Here is a 21,553-nt window from a genome sequence, read left to right on the forward strand (position 1 = left end):
ATTATGGGACTAAGATGTCTACATCGAGAGAGAAAGAGAGAGAGAGTGAGAGAGCGAAGGAGAGAGATAGAAGATGAGTATGAGGCACACAGAGTGAGAAAGAAAGCAATACGGGTAGAGCTACAGAGAAGGAGAAGAAGACAATGGAGAGAACCCCTCGGCCCGAAATGGGCCAGGAATGGGGTCAAAGATTGTCTGTGACTGGGGTGAGTACACCACAATTCTCCACATATTCTACAGATGCATAGTTAGTTAGTCTCTCTTTCTTGTTGCAACTTGATAAAACTATTTACTGCAAAGAGGAAAACCACATTTTGTTTCAAGTTATCTGTGCATGTATGTTATTAAGAGTAAGAGAAATAAACTGTTTGGGACTATCTACTGTACCTCCTAATTAAGCTTAGTTGAGGACTGAACCTCAGTTTGGCTACATGAGCAGGTGACGTGTCTGAGCTTGTTTGTGTGTGTGTGTGTGTTTATTCAGTTACCTGAGGACGAACTACAGTAATGTGATAGGCTGAAGGATCGCCTTCCTCTTAATTACTTAATCACTCTTTTAAGTTCATGTCCTATTAGTTGAAATAGATAAAGGAAAAGAAATGTGTGTGTGTTTGTGCTTCAGAGATAGACAGAATGAAACAAGACTTTGTTTTTTCAGACAACACTCTATTTTATGAACATATGAACATAGTCGAGACATTTTCTTTGTTTTCCTACTTGTAGGGAGAGCCAGCAGAGCCTCACATAGTGAAGCACCTCAGTCCCACCCCCGCTCTCACTGACAATGCAGGGAAAGACTAACACAGTGGCTGCAATGTCTCTCCTGTCCTTAACCAACCCTCCTGGCTGGAGCGTGTGCTCTGCTCTCTGTATCCTCATTGTCTTGCTCCCAGAGGCCAAAGCAGACACCACTACTACTCAGGGCAATGGCGGGGGTTCCCAGTGTGGGGAGTACAGTAACCAGGTAATTACTGTAAACATTCTGGCTATACAACAAAGTAATACTCTGCCTACTGCCTTTCAGTATCCTCATTTTACTCCAGAGATGTGTTGGCTCTATGAAAGAGCATCATAATGATATTTCGCAAATGTATTTATGGCACTGAAACAGTTATGTTACTCAAAGTGAGTTTAGAAAAAAATATGAACTTCCTCAAATGTGCAGGGACATTATACAAGAGAAGAGGATAAAATTCTGTTTAGAACTTCAACTAATGAATGCATTTTAAATCAATCAGTACATTAATCATACAGTGTTGAGTCATGCAGTGTCAAGAATGAAGATAAATGTATTAGCTCATGTCTTCAAATATTGTAGCTGTATTAGTATGACCAGCTGCTTAAAAACCAGAAGTATTAACATAATTATTGTAGTTGATATTTGTGGGTGATATGGATACAAACCTCCATCATACAGTATGTGACTTCATATCACAATAACAAAATATATTATGACTTAATAATCTTATTTGTATGCAGTGAAACAGCCTATGGAAAAAACAACACAGGAGTGTATTTTTTGGCATAAAAAATGAAGACATTTCATCACAGTGATGCAAAAAAACCATTATATTATTGATTTTCACTTTCACTTTTGATCTAAAATGATTTTTGTCCATTAAAGTCATTTAATGGGAATAATATAGGGAGAAGGGAATAATATAGCTGGAAAGTTGAATTTATTGATTTGCCTGAGAAAAAGTCCCAGTCGTATTTGACAGCTGTGGTTTTATTTGGCAGTCTGTTAAGCATCTGATCTGAGGCTGCTCTTGATCAAATCCTATTCATTAAACAGGTGATGGAGAATGGCATGTGTCGACTGGTGGCAACACTTCCACAACTGGACGAGCAGAGATGTCCGGATATGTTTCGCTGCACAGATGAAGTGTCCTACTGGCTGCATGAGAATGAGGAAAGGAAACAGCAGATCGTGGCTTTGAAGGAGACCATCTCTGAGCTGCAGGAGGAGCTGAGGAACCACCGTCATCGCATCAAAGTCCTCGAGCTGCAGGTGACACTCTCATATTGACTTAGCAGACCTGTGTCAACAGTCAGCAACAATCCTTTCAACTGCTTTGAGCACTTGCCTTAGTCCACCTGAATCCTGACTGGATGTTGTGACAACGTGAAAAGATCATTTTTCTAAGGACAGTCATTAAGATAACTTTTTTGCTCATTTGGAAAGTAAAGTTATTCTGTTCTTCTGTGTATATTGCATGTAGTATTGAAGATAACCTTTAAAAAGTTTTAAAACATTTTCTTAGCTTTTGGCCTTTTTGGTTAAGCGGTAGTTCAGACTAGACATAAATATTTTATAAAATAAATTTGAATGTCTGATTTAATATGTACTTTAACTATTTGTCTGAAAGAATTAGAGTTCTGTGTATTTTGCTGTTAAAGGTGGAGGGTGTGCACGTTGTTGAAAAAATAGTCTCCAGTAGTGTGTTTAAGTAAAGGAAAGACATTGTGTTTGTGGTGTTCTGCTCTGTAACGTGGTGCCTGGTCATGAACCCGGCTTCCCCTACAGCATGTCCTTGACCTTAGTCATTAACAGGATTAGCCTCCTACTCTTCCACGTGCTGCCTCATGTGTCTCAGCCAATGAGCCTATACAAACAGAGACTCTCAGCTGCCAGTGGCCACAGGTGGATGGATGGTGGCCAGGACTAATGTGTTCTGTGTGTGTGTGTGATGTACATGAGAGCAGGGCAGAGGAGCGGGCTTCAGGGTTTGTGGTAATGGGAGTTAGTGTTATCCTCCCTGTCCAGGCTAGGAATAGACCACATACTGAAGAAGTGTTTGGCTTTACGTTTTAAGAGAGGGCTCGGCCTTTTTGTCCTGACAGCACTGGCAGATGTCGCATGTTTGAGCTTTAATGTGCATCGACAGAAGCCAGAAAAGTTCAGTGGTCAATCAGGCTAAGAGATTTTTTTAAAGGTAAAAATGACAACGGAGATCTTTTACATGGTTATTTTGCCTATTTTCTAACATGTAAGTAGAAATGGGAAAGAAATTAACAAACTAGTTTACATACAGGGCAGAAACTTATATCAATCATTAAAAAAATTCAATTGATCAGTTTTCTGGCATACATCTCAGTTACTGCCTGAACAGTGTCTTATTGGTGTTTCTGTGTGTCTTTTAATGTGCATGGTGGTGTCAGAGTGAGGAGAAGACCCATTTGAACATCTCCTTAGAACAGCGTTTTCATGAGTTGGAGGTGCACTATGCTGAAGCCACCACCATGCTGCACCTACAGGGCACTCTCATCCTAGACCTTCAGGTATGCTGCATCTAATTCACTTGAACTGTTTTGGGGACGTGCTTTTAAATGAAACTGTGTGGTTTTTGATATGTTGACTGTGTGACCTTCTTTAGAACCAAGTCCATAATCTGACACTTTTGGTGGAGAAAGTAAAAACAAGTCCCGGCTGCTTGATCAACATTGTCCGTCCCAACCCTCTTATGAGTGCTCAAGAAGCCTTCCACCCAGGTACACACTCTCAAAAATGCTATCACAAATGCTATGATCTTCCAGCAGAGGGTGCCAGATCCCATTTTTGTATTTCCTCCCTCCCATGCCTGTCTTTTTTTTTTCTTCCCTCAGATACTCAGCATGTGAGGAACTGTCCCATAGACTGTGCGTCCATCTACTACAATGGAGTGAGGAGATCAGGCCTCTACACAGTAGTGCCTTCAGTTGCAGGCATGCCTGTGGAGGTCTACTGTGATATGGACACAGATGGTGAGTCACACATACTGTACATGTATATGAACTTTGACATATTACACAAGGACTCAAGCATTCACTTGTTTCAAGTACCTGCTCTTTAGCTGACCTGAGCAGAGGGAAACATATACATCAGACTTTCTTTTTGTCTCAGGTGGTGGTTGGACTGTGCTCCAGCGGCGAGTTGATGGCTCAGTGAGCTTTGACCGCACCTGGAGGGACTATAGAGACGGCTTTGGTGACCTGCACTCAGAATTCTGGCTGGGTAATGACCACATACATGAGCTGACCACCCAGGGAGAATACAGTCTCCGCATTGACCTGGAGGACTGGAACAACAAGCACAAACATGCCCTCTACCAGAGCTTCAGGTCGGTCTAATGCAGTGACAAACACACATACCAATTTGGAAATTATAGCAAAACATGCACAGCCATTTCTATCTCTTGCAACATTTCTCACTGTTCTTCTGTTTGTGTCTGCAGTGTTGAAGATGAGGAGCATCAGTACCGTCTCCATGTGTCAGGCTTCAGTGGTTCGGTGCAGGACTCTTTTAGCTGGTACCATGACAAGCTGGGCTTCAGTACACCTGACAGTGGGAATATCTGTGCTGAGATCTCGCATGGCGGGTGGTGGTACAACCAGTGTTTCTATGCCAACCTCAACGGTGTCTACTACAGGGTAAGGGTACACATATTATTCATCACTTCATACTATTCAAGACATGAGTGTTTACAACTTCTTCATCCAGCAGGGAGGCCATTACACCCCTAAAGGCCGGGGGCCCCTGGGTCCTGATGGCATTGTTTGGTATTCCTGGAGAGATTCTGACTATTACTCCTTGCGCAAAGTCAGCATGATGATCCGCCCACGCACCTTCCGAACCCGTTTGTCTCCGTGAACCACTGTCAGCATGACACGGTTTGGACACAGGAACTGTATTAAGACAATAGGGATGACCTGAGCATCTCACTGGAGCGCCATAGTCATAGTGGCATCCAGTGACCTTTTTGTTGCCAGGAGGAAGTGAATGTCACCTACAGCACAGCATAACTTCTTGAAATGGCATCTCTTCTGCTATTTTTGAACTGCACATATGCAAATGTTGCGGATATGCTCAATCTTCCAACTATATTCTGCTGCATATTTTTGGAAATACAAACTTACTGCAGACTTACAGAGTTCCAATTGGGACATGGACATTTTTCACTAATTTGTGAGAAGTTAGTTCTGGACATTTTTCATGTCTGTGTCATGGGAAGTGAGTTCTTCCTTATTTTGTACTTCTATTTTGTACCTTTAGTTTGATACTCTGACACTTGGAAAGTGGAACTATTAGCACCTTAGCCATAATAAAAAGTCACATTTGTGTGATATGTTGACAGTGTGAAGGGGCTTGTGGTTTCTACCAGCCACTGAGATGTGAGACTGCTTAATGAATGCTCTACATATGGTGTGTACTTATTGCATGTACTATTTAATATTACTCCTTTACCCTATTGTCATCATTTTGAATTTCAGCCCACTCTAAATTTTAATTTCTTGTGTAAATTCATATTCAAATGTATTAATACTGTTACTGAAGTAAGTCAGGATATAAGAACACTGAACTGTATTTGATATTACCCCAAAGTGTTGTATACATAGTGTGTATACATACATATGTGCTGTACAATAAACACTACATATATCGTGTCACAGAGGACACTATTTCATACAGGGAGAATACTCAAACTTCTACAAAAGGATTTCTGTTGCAAAGTTGGTGTCATTTACATTCTTCACACAGGGGTTTATTCAAACCTTTAACATGCTGGCAGAAGAAGTCAGAAAACAGCTACAGATAACAGTCCACATGGTTGAAATCTGTTAAATTTGAACTCTTATACAACCATAAAATTAAATTACCATTGTTTTACATGATTTTTAGAGACTGTTTGAGAGTTCTTGATTTGAAAGTGATGCAACTAACCCTCAAAACAACAATACAAAAACTGAAAATGACTGAAAGACATTATACTGTTTGGTCTGTCTAGTGTTGAAGTTCTCCTCACCCAGCTACTTTATGTGGGCTACACATCCAGCTGCACCTGATGGCTGCGAGAGCTGAATGTGGGGTAAAAAGGGCTCTTTCACTTCCTCCACTACAAGACTGCACAAACACACTCTTTGACCCTTCGCACAGGCTGCCGACTCATTCTCATTCCTATCCATCTCTACACAAGAATCTGCTTAAGCGAATAAGGGCTTTACTGTGAGTGAATCAGAGTGCGTAGTGTGCTGTACAATCTGAACCATACAGAGAACAAGACAAGGTTTCTTTCAAACACACGCATGGAAACAAATAAACTCTAGATGAGTACAAATCATTGTTTAATTAATCAAAACTGAATTTTTGCTCCTCTTTCTGAGTTACATAGTATTGCAAATACTTCTATACATAAAATAGTATCTCAATGACAAGAAGCACCTGATAGGTCAATAGAATATATACTGTATATATATATATATATATATATCATTTTTCTTCCATGTATCAAGTGAAAAACAAAGGGTGAACAAGATTAGAGATTGATTGAAAACTAAGTGGTGAAAAGCAAAAGAAAAACTGCATACATGACATAATCCATGGCTCCATCCCAAACTTGTATAGTACAGACTCTTAAAGATGACACCTTCATATAAAAACACCATAATCTGGTCAAAACAATGGACAAACATTCTTCAGGAGTACTGGGAGAAAGAAATTACGTTTGGCACAGACTAAACTCAGTATTAAGTCGCTGACTTTTGGCTTTAACATACAATGTTTAAAAATAATGAGCCCTTCTCTCCTGAAATGTAAACTGACATTTTCTCTACTCAACGGGGCAAGGCACGGGAGAGAGATAGGAAGGGGTAGGGGCTTCCTGTTAGCGTTAAGGGAAGTGCAGGATGAAAGGAGGCTAGGCACAGCCAGCAGTGGACATACAGAGGACACACACTCTGTCTTTGCCAACTAATCTAAGGCTTGCATTCTTAAAAGGACTCTCTTGATAGTAGCAAAAATTAAAATGCACCCAACATTGGCCAAAATAACAACAGTAAAGCTCTGATTCGCTGTCCATGCTGCATTCAGAAATCAAACTCCATCTGTCTCTACTGAAAGAGGGGCAACTGGTTTTGTCGATCCTTTCCTCTACTGTTTTTAACATGGAATGATGTCTTAAAAAAAGTGGATTATTGCTTTAAAATAGGCAAATGTGGCTACAGGCATGTTTGTGCTCATAGCTGTACAAAAATGTGTATTACATTAGAGAAACTCTGGGCTTTGACTCATGCAATGAGGCAATTCAAGGACACAAACTGTTTACTTCCTGTAACACAAGCTGCGGACCTTGTACAGAGGAAGGGCTGTGTGTAAATAGTGTATTTTATTCTGCTATAATTGCCTTTTCATTACAGTTCATAAACCTCTGGGAGCAGCGGGCAAAAGTAACACTATAAGCTAGGACTGTTGGCATGAGCAGAAAGGAAGAGATGAGGTAAGAGCGAGAGAAAGAGAGAAGTGAAATTTAAATTAAACAGGGTAAAGAATGCAGTATAAGCAAGAATAATTTTTTGGATGTCAAGCTGGTATAACTCTTCGTATCTTATAGTGCGAGACTGCTGGCTGTTGCTTTCACATTGTAGTGAACTGACCGTGTGCTTGTCTCAGCTTTGCAGCAATCTGTGGGTTCAGAAGAAGAAAGACTCAAATAAATACAAGAGCAGAGGGTATCATGTGATGGCTTAATATGTAAGCATTATGTAATTTCTCCTTAGGTAATGAGGCAACAAAACTGTTACAGACTCCAATTTACTTTGAGAGATGGTCGATAAAAATGTTTTTACCGTCTCGTAAAACTTGACTTGTTCCTCCAGGTACAACTGCATGACCCTGTTGTAGTCGTAGATACGGTTGCTGTGGAAGTGGTTCATCTCAGCTGAGGCACAAAAAAAAAAGGGGGGAAACACGTGATTCAGACAACACGATCATCTTAAAGTCCACCACTTTAACTTGCCCGAGTGAGCCAGTGTGGTACCTTGCAATGTGTAAGACATGGTGCTGACTCGTTTAGCCATGGTGACTTTGTCCTGAGGGGTAATTTTACTGGTGGCCACCAACTTGTCACCCTCCTTCACCTTGTCTATGGCTGCCTGTCAGGATTTTAAATAAACAGACAACAGTTACATTCTGTGGAGACAGTTGATCATTTATCACATTTACATCCAGATGTGGAAAAGGAATTTAGATACGAGACCCTGATGTCAAAAACTACTATGATAACTACAATGTTACTATATTTTGGCACTTTCTCAGCAGAATTAGTTCCCCTTTGAAACACTTAAAGGGCTACTTCAGCAATTTAGTATGCATAAAGGGGGCTCACAAGAGACAGATGTAAAAAAGAAAAAAAAAAAGAAAAAAAAAGAACAGGTCAACATCGAGCCAGTGGCAGAAATATCCTAATTTTAAATCCCTGGTGATAGTAAAGAAAGTCATCAAACCCTGGTCAAAGAGTGATAATTTATCTGCAAGTAAAAATTCTCACTGCCCTTATTCTTTTGTTTTCCCTGCTTGAGGCATGTCCAGTGAAAAGACTCCTGAAAACATGCCATCATGCAGTGTCTGCCAAAATAAATATATGTATATATATGTATGTTGATTGATTCAATAACATATGTTTATTCCCTAGTGTAGCTTAAACTAATGTGTGGGTATCATCAAGATTTCAGAGAACCATCAAACCCTGGCTGAATATTACTCCTAATGATGAGTAAAAAATATTAAACATTAGCATTGATAATGCTTTCCCCCTTTCCTCTTACAATGGGAACTACTGTACCTTATGAACTCCAATAGTATCGGGGAAGCATCCAAGCAGACCCTTATATTCATTGTTGGTCTCCATGACGAAGTGAAGGTCTTTCTTGGGCTAGAAAGGGAGCAACAAAGTTAGGAAGATAAATCTAAGAGGAAAAAAGGGAGACTATCTAATAACAACCTAAAGTTAGGACAACAATGACACTGAAATCAGTTAAGTAATGACGTGATTTCTAGAACAGGAAATAACACATGGATCTGAAACTGATAAGGAAGAGCACAGGAAAACAATAGGTCATCAGAGTCACTGAAATACTAAAATAGGAAGACTCAGTGTAGTTAAAATAATGAAGATAATGGGTTCAGCTATACATCCTATAGACACTGGACAGGGAGTCACTACAGGAATACAAACACCAATAGAATAATAGAAAAGGAAAAGATAGTCTGATTTATTTGTTTATCCTGCAGTACCTCTGGCAGATTAAAATTAACCTTCACAAACATTCTTCCCTTATCCTTCAATTAAACAAAGGAAAGCTGCATGTGACCTACATGCAAAACATACACTGCCTTGTTTTAGACTTTTTGCTTTTGAGATGAATCCATGTTGAGACATTAGTTTTCTCCAGTGCTAATTTGTATCACAGGAAACGCTAAACTAACACCTAAAATTCTACAAAAAGTATCTGGAGCAACTCAGGCTTACCAGATGATTCTTCCCTCTGGATGCAGCATTGGACATTAAAAAAAGGCCTGATTTTTTTTTTCACACACCACAACACTCATCAGACTACACACAACAGCTAGAAAAGACATATTCAAGTCATTCAGGTGAAAAGAGGATTCATAAAAAATACTAGAAACCAAGTTTGGCCTTGGACCTCTTCCTTTCCAGATAGAGGCTTCACCAGCAGGATGCTGGGCTAAAGGGGTCATAAAAAAGGCCACAGCTAGGATGTAAACACCACAAGCAGGAAATGTTCACAGATACACGCGCGATACTGTGAACTGAGAGCGAACACAAGTTGATGTAGTTGATAAAGGAGCCTAAAATAGACTTTAAGACACCAGTGGCCATAAAGTCCTGCTCTAATATTTTGTTACAGCAGGAAAACAAGATTTTCAATGCATTGGGTAAAAATATAAAGATTTCTTAGGGTCTAAATCAATTGTCACCTTTACAGTGACTGCAATACCAACAGAAAGGGCAGAAATAGTTGTAATCTTTGGAATAGCAGTAATATTACACTATGTAATATATGCATGTACCTGCTCTGCCACCATCTGAGCAATCTCCTCATATGTCTTTCCTGCTGCTGTCATGGCATCAGTCAGGGTTGACTCACCTACAGCAGAAACACAGTTAAATTATGTCATCAACATGTTTCTTAAGCACAACTGAGTGCCAATTTGTTTCAAAACAGATTTCCACATAATGACTGAATGGCAAAATACATTGACAACATTTCTGCTGCCACTATTACGATGATTACACGTGTTGATTACAGCAATCTTTTTAAAGTGTGACAACAGACAGCGGTGTTAATGAAAGAGCCTGTGAGAAGACACAATTACTAGTATGCATCTGGGAAAATACGTAAGGCACTCAAAACAGCCTCTGATGCAACATTTGTATTTGTTATTGTACCTTGGTATCCGCTGCTGGTGAACACAGAGGAGAGGTTTTGGAAGGCTTTGCCGATTCTCTGGTACTCTTTCGGCAGAGCTGGTGAGGGAAACATATAAACATAAAACACACACACACACACACAGTGTGAATACATTTTATGAAGTTGGCAAAATATTCAACATAACAGATCCGTTCATTAACATAAACAGTCATTTACAGCACAAAGTGAGGGTGTGGCCTGTGTGTGGAGTAAAGCATTTGTTTAGTTTTGCAGTGTGTACATACGGCCTGTACATCTCTTCCAGTGCTCATTGCCCACTGTGAGGATTTCCTTTACCCCGTCATCCATGGCTTTGGTAAACCTGCTGAACTGCTCACATTTCTGTTCGCTGTGAATGGGGGACACATCATACATACATTTAATCATATGTCCATATGCAGGTAAACACACGTTAATGCACACAGTTATCATTGGTGCTTTTTGAGCTATGCTTTGCTTTTTGCAAAGGTTTAAAGCAAATTTTGATTTAACTCACACTTCTACAGGATCCAGGTCTGGAGCCTCAGGCTCTATCGTGGTGAAGATCATCACTCCCACTGTCTCATCTTTCTCTGCTTTTCTCTTCCCCGTCTTCCAGTCCTGCACCAGTCAATTATCAGCATCTTAGTATTGTGGTCTTCAATAAATGGTCTACATTACAGTACATGCAATCTGATGAAATCTAATTAATTTAATCTCATTATGAAAGGAGAAACAACATACCTTCTCATCCTTGTAGGTGAGGAAAAGCTGGAATACTTCGCTGCCGGAAATGACCGGGTGCCTGCACATCCTGCTCATCCAGCCTTGCAACCGCTCCATACGCATCTTAATAAACTCTTCCTCAAACCGCCCTAAAATGAGAGAGATATAAAGAAAATAAGTTGTCTTCAACATGTTCATATTTTCCAAACAGTGAATTAGTGTCACATCTGTTAGTGCTTAGAGAGTCAGGCACTCACCTGTTACCTGCTTGTCTGGCAAAGAGGGGATGGGGATGGCTGACCCAAACTTGTCCAGGAGCCTCTCATACAGCCAATCAAAGTGTTTGTATCTGTGATTAACTGGTCGGTTTGTGGTCTGCAAACCAATAACAATGACTTATGTTATAGATACTATATCTTTGTAATCTGGGATCAAACATTATATTATTGTCTTACCCTATTGTGTGATACTTGTTTAATTGGGTATAACAAAACAGTATCATGTGGAATCATTCATTTTTACTCAATAGGTTCATGTGGTTATGTGTATACTTACGCTGGCAGTGATTTGGTACTCGATGTAGCTCTTGAGACCGTACATCTTTGAGCCTTTCTTGGGATCAGCCACCACACAGTCCAGCTGAGTGTCTGGGTATGACCACACTGGACCAACTTCTCCTAACTGAGAATAAAAACAGGTTTAGAAACCTTCTACGTGCCTTTTATGACGTACAAACATTAACTAAAGGTAGTAAAAAAGAGGAAACCATGTCAATGCTGCATAACATCTGAATAAAGGCTGTACATATAACATGCTTTTAAACCACAAAATGACAACTTCAACTTGTGCTATGATACAGCATATTGTATTTACTTAAGTCATGTACACTGCGTTAATGTATCACTACTTCTGATATAACAAGTTAAGACATGATAATACACTGTGTATGTATATATATATATATATATATATATATATATATATATATATATACATACACATATATATATACACACACACACACACACACATACATATACATACATACATACATACATACATATATATATATAGTAAATATTTAGAGATAACTTACATAAATCGCTAGCTTGTCTTTGCTCTTAGCAACCTGCTTGCATAGAAGGTAAAGCTCTGGACCAGACTTGGAGAACCCAGGAAACCTGCTCAAAGAAATTGAAAAGAACAATTACAAAATTACTACCACCATTAATATTAGACATTACTATGATGTGGTCAATTCTAATGTTTCTGGTTACTGTTGATTGAGAGAGAAATGCTTGTAAAAATGAATTCAATCAAAATAATTCACCTCTGCTGTTGATTTTTTTTATCAACATCAAATAATCTATAATTCAAAGCTGTGTGTACTGCTTGATTCATTCTTACTTGTTGAGGGAGATTTTCATTGAAGATGCATGAGGTCCACCTCTCTGCAAGGCACCACCTTCTCCAGCTTCAGACTCCGCATAACCTCCAGTAGACTTTATGTCATCCCACTCATCATCCCACTCATCATCCTCTGCTCCTGATGTCAGATGAAAGCATGCATGGTTTTGTTTTAAATTACAGAAACAGAAAGAACATCTGTGCTCAGAAACCTATTCGACAACATGTCAAGGTGTTTCCACAAGTGTGACAATTCCCCTCTGATGTGTGAAAATTTACTAAGACAGCTTCTACTCTATTATTCTTCCTTTTTACTGACTGCTGAGGCCTGACAAATGAGCACACAGATACACTATGTAGTCTGTAAAGGTACTGAAAGCATAACTCTGTGATGTGAAGCAGATCTTAAGGCCTGAATTTAGAACCAGGCAATCAGAGCAAATATTTCCACACAGACCACCACAACAGGCACGTTAGAGAATCATTATTAAAATGCTTTGTCACATCTGCTTTACAAAAGGAAAAAAGACAGTAAGAGTCTGACTTTTCTGACATTTCTTTTACAACTAAACAAACAAATATATTGTAGAAATGTTTAATTTCAGAGAAAAATAAAAATCTTAGTAATTCAGTTTGTTATGCCATATAAATGAGATGGTATTCAAATTCAAACACGACTGTAAAAGAAACTGCTGCTCAACTTGTCCAGCTATAAGATTACTAGCCTAGCTTATAAGGACTGTAACCATCACCAGAGCCCTTGATTCCCTGAATGTTTGAACATTTTGTTTTAAAAGGCAGACTGTTAAATAATAAATTACATTCACAATGTATTTATCTGTTCTATTTGACTCTTCAGTTACTGCTCTCTGTCTTTGTAGGGCAGACGTGCTGTGAGACAAAACAAATTAAACAAATCAGACCGGACTAAGTCTGGGAAATGTCAACATTTTCACACTGTGGTTTTGATTTGACACAAATATAATCGCATTTGCATCTTTTAAATCCTTTCCATAGTCCGCAGTCACAGCTTTCACTTTCTCAAATCACAATATAGTTAATATAGTGTTAAAATCAAGGCACAAACTGAATGCCTCACACGCATGCTTTTGAGAATGTAGATCATGTCCTGAAAATATTTGCTGGGAACTCTCAATCTTTGTAAGTATGCATTACCAGTCCACACACAAATATTAGTGAAAAGTTTCCAACCAGGTGATGCACGGGATACCTGTATAATCGATAAGGTATGGGTATGGGTAAATGTCTTTGGCTGGAGAAAAACAAAGGAAATGTCTGTTAATTCTTCTCCTCACTATTTAGTGTTCCATCTGGTCTCTTTTTTACAATAACAACTAAAGAATTTAAGAAAACAGGTCAAGTAATTTGTCCTTCTGAGTCAGGGGTGAGGCTAACTTTTCCAGTATGGCAAAAACAGAATCATGACTTGATTGTCCTGTCCACATATTGGCAAATCTCTGCAGAGAGCGCTGCCAGAGACAGACGACTGAGCAGAACCACATCTGGTAGTTAAAGTAACCAAATCTCTTGTGTTAGAAACATGTTTGCAAACAGTATCTGCTGAATTGGAGCTCCAGATTAGAGGAATTTACTGTATATTATTGAGATATTTCAGTCAGTATCACTTTTTCTTTTCCCTAAACAGATTTTACCACATTCCTAGAGAAATGGATTGTTGAAAAAAGTGTTAAAACATTTAAACACGCTATGTACTAAGACATATTGTAGGATGTAGCAACCTCTCCTATGAGACTCCAAAGCTGGCATCCCACAAGAAAGCAGGGACAGATGTTAAGGAAATGATGTGCTAACCCACAATTGTTGATCATGAAAATGACATCACTCACCACATCTGTGTTGCAGTGTCCTTACATAATCAAGCAGGCGGCTTTCTTTATTTGATTACTTGTTGAAGTCTTTTGATCACCAGAACCACATCAGTCACTACAGCTATGCAACTTGTTCACAACTCGTCTCAAACTGCTAATAGGATGACTTCAAAATCCATCAAAATATCAGCAAACTGAATGTCAACAGCAAATTACCAAGGTGTCGGTGCACTATGGCAATACTAGAAGTAGTCCTAAATGACAGAAGATTATAGGCAGTAGTTTTAATGTACTGACACCATTATCTCAAACAAGACATCTGTTCTTACCTGGACCCTGGTAAGCCTGAGGGTGGCCCTGTGATACAGATCCCCAGGGGTCCCCGGCAGCACTCTTCCCAGTCTGAGTGCCCTCTGGATTTGACGCCCAATTGTTAGAGGAGCCCCTTGAGGGGTCTGCGTTCCACACCGACCAGGGATCATTACCATTACTAGCCTGGAAAGAGAAACGGCGAGAATGTGAGAGAAGAAAGATGGAGAAAAAGATCAAGGGTGGAGTGGGAGAAAGAGTGAGAGAGCAGTGTGGACGGAGTTTGGAGTCGGTTAAAAAGAAAATCTGACAGTTGTCTAAAAAAAACTAAAAAAAACATGCTTTTTTCAAACACATGATGCAGACCTGACATCAAACAGGGTATCTGTTAAATCAGATAAATCAGCTTGATAATGACTGCTACTGTGCTATGTCGTAAAAGCCTCTGAAAACATGCAAAAAGTACAAAATAATGCTGCACATTTGAACAAGTGGACATGCTTATAATAATAATAAAAATAATAATAATAATACATACACACAACCAATTTCCAGCCTGGAACATACAATTTTTTACAGTGCTTGCAAGCCGAAAAAGCCACTACATCCAAAGTTTGCAGGGCATTCATAGACCACTATTAAAACTTGTGGGCCTAGGCATGCTTTGGTGTACATGTGCCTTTTGTAGGTTGCTTTTAGCTTAGTGCTAAACATTCTTAACAGAGAACTAATGCAGGTTCAATACATCACATAATAAACATACACAGAGAAAAATAAATGAACCAGAATTTCACAGAAAATTTAAATATGAACACAGCAGTTCAATGAGGAGCAACCACCTGTTTTCTAGATGTAGCAGCACTTTCACTGTAAGACAACAGTCATGCATTTTTGAGGATTATTTATATTCATCATATAATTGTCTTGATCATAATCATCTTGAGTAAATTCATGAGATGAGGTCTAATGATTTGCCAGTGCGATTACCGAAATATATGTGAGATAAGATGATCATTGACTCTGATCTTTACAAACTTTCATAATGGTGCTGATTTATACAAGTGAGACAAAAAGGTGCTGATTGTTGACATTATGATGATGATGATGTGTGTCGGTGTAATGTAGTGCTTGGTGAATGGAGAGGGTGAGATCATGCTTTTTGCAGGCATTGGGAGTAGGAGGGGGAATTTGCCAAAAGCAGACCAATCAGAGAGGAGGGGACTTGGGGTAAAAAATGCCTGGGGGTGGGTGGGTATACAAGTATCGTATCCCCAGCCCACCACCCCCAAGTCGCTGTTACCTCATCAGGGGACGAAAGGTAGGGGGAAACTGGGGTTTCAGGGGTTTCCGGCTGGGGACTCAAGCCCCCAGCATCCACCTTGAGGGGAAAAGAAGGTGACATCATCACAAAGCGCCAGCAGTGAAGGTTTACACTCAGTAGGGGATGGAAATAAATGTGCTTGCGTGTGTGTGTGTGTGTGTGTGAGAGTGTGTGTGTGTGTGTGTGTATGAGAGTGAAAACATGAGGGATGATGGCTGACACATTTCCTGCTTTCCTGCCTTGATTCAACCTCTTACTGTGCACAAATTTCTACTGATCCAGCAGTACGCTCATTTTTGTGGAACTTCCTGCCTGCTAACGACAAAAGGATTTCAGAGAGCTTGTTTCCTCTCCGCCCTATTTTACTAGAGAAACCTGTGCTATTCATAAATGACATGACCATAGTGAAATATATCTCACAGCAGCTTCTCTCACTTCTGCATCTTTGGGGTTCACACAGGCTACAAGAATGTCGATAAAACTCTTTGCTCACTTCTGCTTTTTTTCCATTTCTTAAACATCACATCACATCACACAAACTTTTGAGTATGGGAGCGTGGCAGGTGACATTGTTGTGTGTATTTACAATTACTTCTACACCGCTGATTGAGAGAAGTTTGGGCTTTATGTTTATTTAACACACAGGACTAGAAAAAAAAGAAGTGCATTACCTGATTATGTGCAGGTGCTGATGTGGGAGCGTAAGAATCAAAGAAGGCCAGATCTGTCGATGCTGCATTTCCTACACTTGGAGTAGGTGCTGCGGTGCTTGTTGCTCCTGGAAATGATGGCGCCGACTTACCGAACTATAAACGGAGGGAACACTCCCATTAGAAGATATTCCAATGCGATCTGATGACTTTTAAAGGTGCATTCTTGTGGTAATATGATCGTGTCTCCTTGGCATTCCCTGGCTTTACAAAGTGGATTTTTCACTTTCTCAGTTTATCCAAAATGTGATAGCACTTGCTGATGGTACTTAATTCTGTATATTTAAATCCATTTTACCACTTGTCAATATGAAAATAGCACAACAAGCCCTGCAGGTTGTTTTTGTAGTTCAGCATCCTATTGTTTTTGCAGCTCTTCGTTCTTACCAACAGAGTGCACTGAAACAGAAAGTGGTTGCTTGAGAAGCTACGTCCTGATGTTTTTCATTATATGAAAAAAAGGAAGACATTACATAAGCTACAATTGGTCATCACAAAGTTTTTATGATTTGGACATAGAATCAAAACAGTCTGGGGGCAGCTGGAGAGTTAACTAAAGGTCAGACAAACACGCACATCCACATGAGGCTGTTGGCGGATTTAAGCAGACGGATAATATCAAAGTCTCTCTTGTTCACACATACACTTCACTGTTAGAAGTTGGACTGAGCGTTGTTTAGAGTGAGGCTAAACTGTTAACCAGACTTCACTGACAAACTCCCTCTCTGACTCTTCCTGAGTGTCTTTGCAGTGAATCATATCCCCATGATGAGTTACTGGATTAAAATGGACACACACACACACACAAAAACACCCTAATCAGCAAAACTGTGAAGGAGGCACATCCTGTTGAGATTTTAGTTTCAGGCAAGAGGCAGTAACAGCAACAACATGCAGTAACCGAAAAGACGTACTACAAATATCAAACTGGTGGAGGAACTGAGAGGTTCAAGAGTGATATATTTAAAACTCTGATGGTGCATATTGACCTCAAAGCATGATAGTAGATGGCCATCTTGCTTGATTTGCTATAAGCATTTCAAATACAGTAAATTGAGTGAAATGTGCATGCTCAAATCATCCCCATAGACCAAGTCTCTTTTACCTCTATGTAGTCTTCTGGCACCAATCCAACCTCCCCTTTCGAGTTCTGTGCTTCAATCCAGCCACCTCCAATATGCTGAAATAAAAAACATGTCAGTAAATGAAAGAGGTTAAACGAGGAACTCTGAGAATGTTTACATGCTCTGCAAGAACCTAACAACTCTGAAAGCCATTTTATATACAGTTTTGTCAGTAATTTGAATTCTGCTTATCTATAGAAGCCAACTCACAAAGACTAATTTATTTCAGTTTCAGTCACACTTTGGATGTTATTACATGATGCATGTTAATGCAAAGACATCAAAATGCTATAAGTAACAATGTTTTCTTTGGTCCTATTGCTTTGCTGCAACAGCAGTACTCCCCTTGTAAGTGTTGCACATGCACTCTTGTAGAAAACCTGGTTGGTATATACAGGACCATGAAATTAGGTGTCCCCAACAAAAATAGCTGTGTTAACCATGTTTATTTCAATGCCTCATTCCAATTCCAGAAAGCAAGTTTCCCACTTACATGTTGTTTTTAATAGAGCAGAAAGCTGACAATAACCAGGATACCTTAAAGTATCTGTAAACAAACTGAATAATCCTAGGGCAAATTCCTGCAAAGCCAGTTTACTTAGTGGAAAAAGATTGCTCTTATACAGTAGGTGCTGACTGGTTTGAGACAGACTTTGATGAGAAAATTATGTAGGTCAGCACACAGTTAGTGACCTTTGAACTGTTGACGACTGGCTGTGATGAGATCATGTTTGCTCCCTCTGTTTTTTCCCTTCCTTACTCTGTATATATTTGTAAAACTTGAGTTGCAGCCAGCCTGAGATCATGTGAGAAGGGCCTTTATAGGACTGCTGTTTTTTTCAGTAACAATATTACAGAAGAGACACATGAACAGTACATTCAGATTAGAGGCTATAATAGATAAAGCTACAGTTAAAAATACAGCTAATTAACTTAACTAGTTGAGGCAGTTAAACTATTTTAAAAATAATGAAACTATGAAAATTCCCTAAAACATTTATAAACATATAAACATTTTCACTACAATCCAAAACAAGCTATATAACAATCCAGCATGCACCAAAAGAAAAGTCAAATTTGAAAAACAGAATAACTAATAGGGGAGCATCAGTACATCTTTACCTGATTGGTGATAGTGATTGTCTCGCCTTCTTTCACTGTCAGCTCGTTGTTTCCAGGCTCAGCAGAGAAGTCATATAAAACTTGTGCCTGAACATAACCATGGGAAAACACACAAAGATAAACTTCTTTGAAGACAACACATCAACATTTACATGCACGTGTATGTGCATATGCATATACATTCATTACATCAACCCACTCAATAACACCTTCAAATCTCGTGTGGGGTGAAATAAGGGTAGGGTGAAACAGGCCAAACTAGTTTCTTCTAGGCTTGTTATGCTGACTCTTAACCAGGCACAAGTATCAACCTCAAACAAGGCCAGAACCAAAATGTTAGCTGGTTCAGTTTAATACAAGGGCCTGCAGTTCTTACACTGACCCACATCTACTAATCTGTCCTTCTCACTGGGTCCCAGGGGAACACATACACACATACACACAGGTTGTTGGGGTGTTTACAAAGATTTACATTAATTCCCTGGAGATTTACCGTAGCTCTTAACATAACCACTACTTGCCTAAACCTAAATCTTAACCTAACCTTAACCAGTGACGCAAAAATCTGCTTTTTACCAATTGTGGACACAGCTTATGTATCCAATCAACTGGTCTTCAGTGTGGTGTGTGTCCCTAAAAGTGAGTTAAGTCATGCCTACATACACACAGGCTTTACATGCAACAGTGAGTGACAGTAAACTGAAAACTGTTCTAAATATGACTGTGTATGTCACGGTTCACTTCATGTTTATTTTAGACATACCCAGTCTTTTATTTGCATCAATTTGACTATTCATGTTTACTTGAATTGCCAGTTCCTATCTAAACTAAAAAGTCAGTGTGCCACTCATTATCAGAACAGTGTCACTAGCATACTTGTTCAATAACCAGGGCTGGAATGCAAGGCTATTTGCTCCTCTGTGAACTAAGGTCTATTTAATGTTCTACCTCACAGGGGTCAAGGAAGCTGGATAATATTTTAAAACAGGAACTACATAACAGAAAGGCTCATGAATGTTTATGGCCTCACTCTCAAATCAAATATAATTTTTATGTACTGAAAGCACTTCCTTTTAGCTTTCAAAATCTGCTTGGAGCAATGTTGATGTGGTCTTAAATAAAAGTTGTGGCATGATGCCATTTTCACAGATGTATTGAAAATTTAAGAACTGTTCCACTCAAAAATGTATTATGTATTATATTTATGTTACTTTACTTGGATGTGCGGAACAATGCACCAGCAGTGTTTGACACTAGAAGGCTATTTTTTACACTCATCTGCTGAAGGGAGGCACCGTCTCTGTGTTTACCTTAAATCTGAGTCACACATATAATAATAGAACTATACATTTAAGCTGAGTAATTTATTATTGTATTAATAATAAAAACTGACTGCAGTATTGATCACCATATAATGTAGTCTATGAAAAAGATTGAAAATAATTTTCACACACATAAATGCTGTACTTAATGAACAAAGATATACACAAAAGACTACATTTCCCAGCATTCAACGGACGCACAAGTGACCCATAGTGGAAAGGTAGTAAAATGTCACAAGACACTTTCTTAATGAGACACATTTTCCATGTACAGTAAACATATTTGTGTCATACCTACAGTATACACATGTGTTGTACGCGGCCATTACTCGTTTCCAAACCAGACTATTTAAATGTTTTTGACCCCTGATAATATGAAATTTACAGACCGCACAGTAATGCGAGAAACTACTACTCGCTTCTCCCAAGTCCACAGCCCGCAAATTTCGCACAAAAAAAGAACCGAGGAGGAAAACTGGAGAAGAAATTACACTCAGGTTGAGATTAACGTACGCTAGAAAAGTTGTCAGACCTACCTTTACTGCCATTGTCGAAGCATTGATCAATCATTACAAACACAGGCCCTGCGGTTTTCAGGATTTCCAATCCTCAACTGGACATTTCCTCCCGCTGCTTTCCGACCAGAAGCGACAAAAAATACACGGTAATTCCTCCCAGAAGACAGCCGGCACAAAACGGACTTTAACACATTACAAAACTTTGGCCTTTAGAAACTCAAAAACCTGGATAACAGAGACGGTAGAAACAGAGCGACTTCAGTGCGACTGCAAGTTTGAAGCGCGCAGAGCTGCTGACAGCACGGAGGGAGTGACCTGCTCCACCGAGACAAACCGGAAAACTAGTCCGGGTCCAAGACATGACTGCTCACATTCAATGAGATAAAAGCACTCAAACTTACAGAACAATGCACTGAACGAATTAAAAAGCGTGGAAATACATGAAAATAAAATACATATACCAAAGATTATAAACTCACGTAAACAAAACAATAAAGCCGAGTGTACATATAATAATACATAGACATTCATAAACCTTACCGCATACTTATTTTTTGTAACTATGGAAAATAGTTTACAGTGGGGAAAAAGGAAAAGGAAAAGGGTATAAGCTAAATTGCCTAGTTGGCTGCTTAGTGAGACATTGTTACGTTTTTGAAAATGTTCTAGTACTTTCTAATTTGTTTGCTATTTGTTCTACGCCTATTAATTGGTAGACTATAAAAATATCTATAGGCCCTTCTATTCTCAGTGGTTCAGACTACTTAAGCTTTTAATTAGACTTTTATTGTATTTTAGTCTAAGAAATCTTCCAAATTTGGCTGTAGCCTACTATTCTAATCTCAATGTAGCTGTTGTAATGTGTTCACTGTCAGTGTTGTTGACAACTCACAACTGGCCCAATGGGAGTTACCCTG

The 21,553-nt window shown here is 39.2% G+C and overlaps 2 protein-coding genes across 3 annotated transcripts; one reads left to right on the plus strand and one right to left on the minus strand.

The window, feature by feature from the left end:
- The first annotated feature begins 814 nt into the window (after window positions 1–814).
- Window positions 815–4,630, plus strand: si:ch211-203k16.3 (fibrinogen-like protein 1). Its single transcript, XM_053336685.1, has 8 exons — window positions 815–964; window positions 1,796–2,011; window positions 3,163–3,282; window positions 3,378–3,492; window positions 3,607–3,744; window positions 3,884–4,100; window positions 4,215–4,410; window positions 4,484–4,630. The coding sequence occupies exons 1-8, from the start codon at window positions 815–817 to the stop codon at window positions 4,628–4,630; spliced, it is 1,299 nt and encodes a 432-aa protein (XP_053192660.1).
- A 1,455-nt stretch (window positions 4,631–6,085) lies between these two features.
- snx9b (sorting nexin 9b) lies at window positions 6,086–20,956 on the minus strand. Of its 2 annotated transcripts, none has more exons than XM_053336614.1 (18): window positions 20,655–20,956; window positions 18,797–18,883; window positions 17,656–17,730; window positions 16,512–16,646; window positions 14,540–14,705; window positions 12,361–12,499; window positions 12,050–12,137; window positions 11,509–11,634; window positions 11,211–11,328; window positions 10,972–11,102; window positions 10,745–10,848; window positions 10,494–10,597; window positions 10,227–10,304; window positions 9,848–9,924; window positions 8,598–8,687; window positions 7,794–7,908; window positions 7,603–7,694; window positions 6,086–7,438 (listed from the first exon to the last, which is right to left on the minus strand). In XM_053336614.1, exons 1-18 carry the CDS (start codon window positions 20,664–20,666, stop codon window positions 7,391–7,393), a joined length of 1,785 nt encoding a protein of 594 aa, XP_053192589.1. In that variant the 5' UTR covers window positions 20,667–20,956; the 3' UTR covers window positions 6,086–7,390. The 2 variants fall into 2 exon arrangements, with proteins under 2 accessions (XP_053192589.1, XP_053192590.1); XM_053336615.1 differs by having other exon boundaries at window positions 12,050–12,134; window positions 20,655–20,955.
- Window positions 20,957–21,553: the final 597 nt, after the last annotated feature.

This window comes from Scomber japonicus, chromosome 17 (assembly GCF_027409825.1).
Source record: "Scomber japonicus isolate fScoJap1 chromosome 17, fScoJap1.pri, whole genome shotgun sequence".
Lineage (NCBI taxonomy): Eukaryota > Metazoa > Chordata > Actinopteri > Scombriformes > Scombridae > Scomber > Scomber japonicus.